The sequence below is a fragment of the Arachis ipaensis genome, chromosome B09 (assembly GCF_000816755.2).
Source record: "Arachis ipaensis cultivar K30076 chromosome B09, Araip1.1, whole genome shotgun sequence".
Lineage (NCBI taxonomy): Eukaryota > Viridiplantae > Streptophyta > Magnoliopsida > Fabales > Fabaceae > Arachis > Arachis ipaensis.
The window spans coordinates 9,257,080-9,257,999 of record NC_029793.2 but is presented as its reverse complement, the minus strand read 5'-3'; the positions used below and the strand labels follow the sequence as shown (position 1 = coordinate 9,257,999).

Below are 920 nucleotides of genomic sequence, written 5' to 3'. Positions count from 1 at the left end.
TCTCTTAAAAATTTAAACAAAAAAAATATATATATAAATAAATATATCTTTAACGACTTAAATAATTTTGATTTTAGGTGGTCATTGATAGCGAGTCATTTGCCGGGAAGAACAGACAATGAAATCAAGAACTATTGGAACTCTCACTTGAGTAGGAAAATCTACAGTTTTCGGAGAGCAACTAGCCTAGACACCACCCACATAGGGTCCACCGATACACCCAACAATGTTCCCATTTATCCAAAGCCTAAACCCGGTAGAACAAGCCGTTGGGCCATGAAGAAGAACAAAACCTACATACACAACAATAAGGGTAACAATAATAATAATAATATTAATAACAACCAAAATAATGAAAAAGACGAAATTGCCCTTCGACAACTCAGCCCCGGAGAAAAAGAAGATGATGCGGTTCCAACTCCACCAACTCCTTCGCTTGAGAGTGAGGGTTTTTGCAACACTGTTGAGGATCTCATGGTGTTGGATTTGGACCCTAACAACAATAATAATAATGGGGTGGAAAAAGAAGAAGAAGAAGAAAAAGAAAAAGTTCAGTGCCCTACTACTACGTATGATGAGAAAGAAAACAAGGACACGTTGTTAGGACCATATGATGAACAAGTTGAAGATCTTACTAATAATATTAATAGTAATGGCGGTGGGGCGTTGAGTCTTGATGACATGTTGGACAATTTCATGTTGGAAGAAATTGTATGTGGGGTTCACAACTTAAATGAAGATATTGAAATCAATAATAATAATAATAATAATAATAATAATAATAATAATAATAATAATAATAATAATAATAATAATAATAATAATAATAATAATAATAATAATAATAATAATAATAATAATAATAATAATAATAATAATAATAATAATAATAATAATAATAATAATAGTGAAGAGTGGAA

The 920-nt window shown here is 30.5% G+C and overlaps 1 protein-coding gene across 1 annotated transcript in view; it reads left to right on the top strand.

Annotated features, from left to right (window-relative positions):
- LOC107614953 (transcription factor MYB11) overlaps positions 1–920 on the top strand; it is a 20,681-nt gene that overhangs the window by 12,968 nt on the left and 6,793 nt on the right. The window contains exon 3 of the mRNA XM_016317078.2: positions 78–799. Within this exon, the coding sequence (XP_016172564.2) occupies positions 78–799 (722 nt within the window). The remainder of the gene's footprint in view (positions 1–77; positions 800–920) is intronic.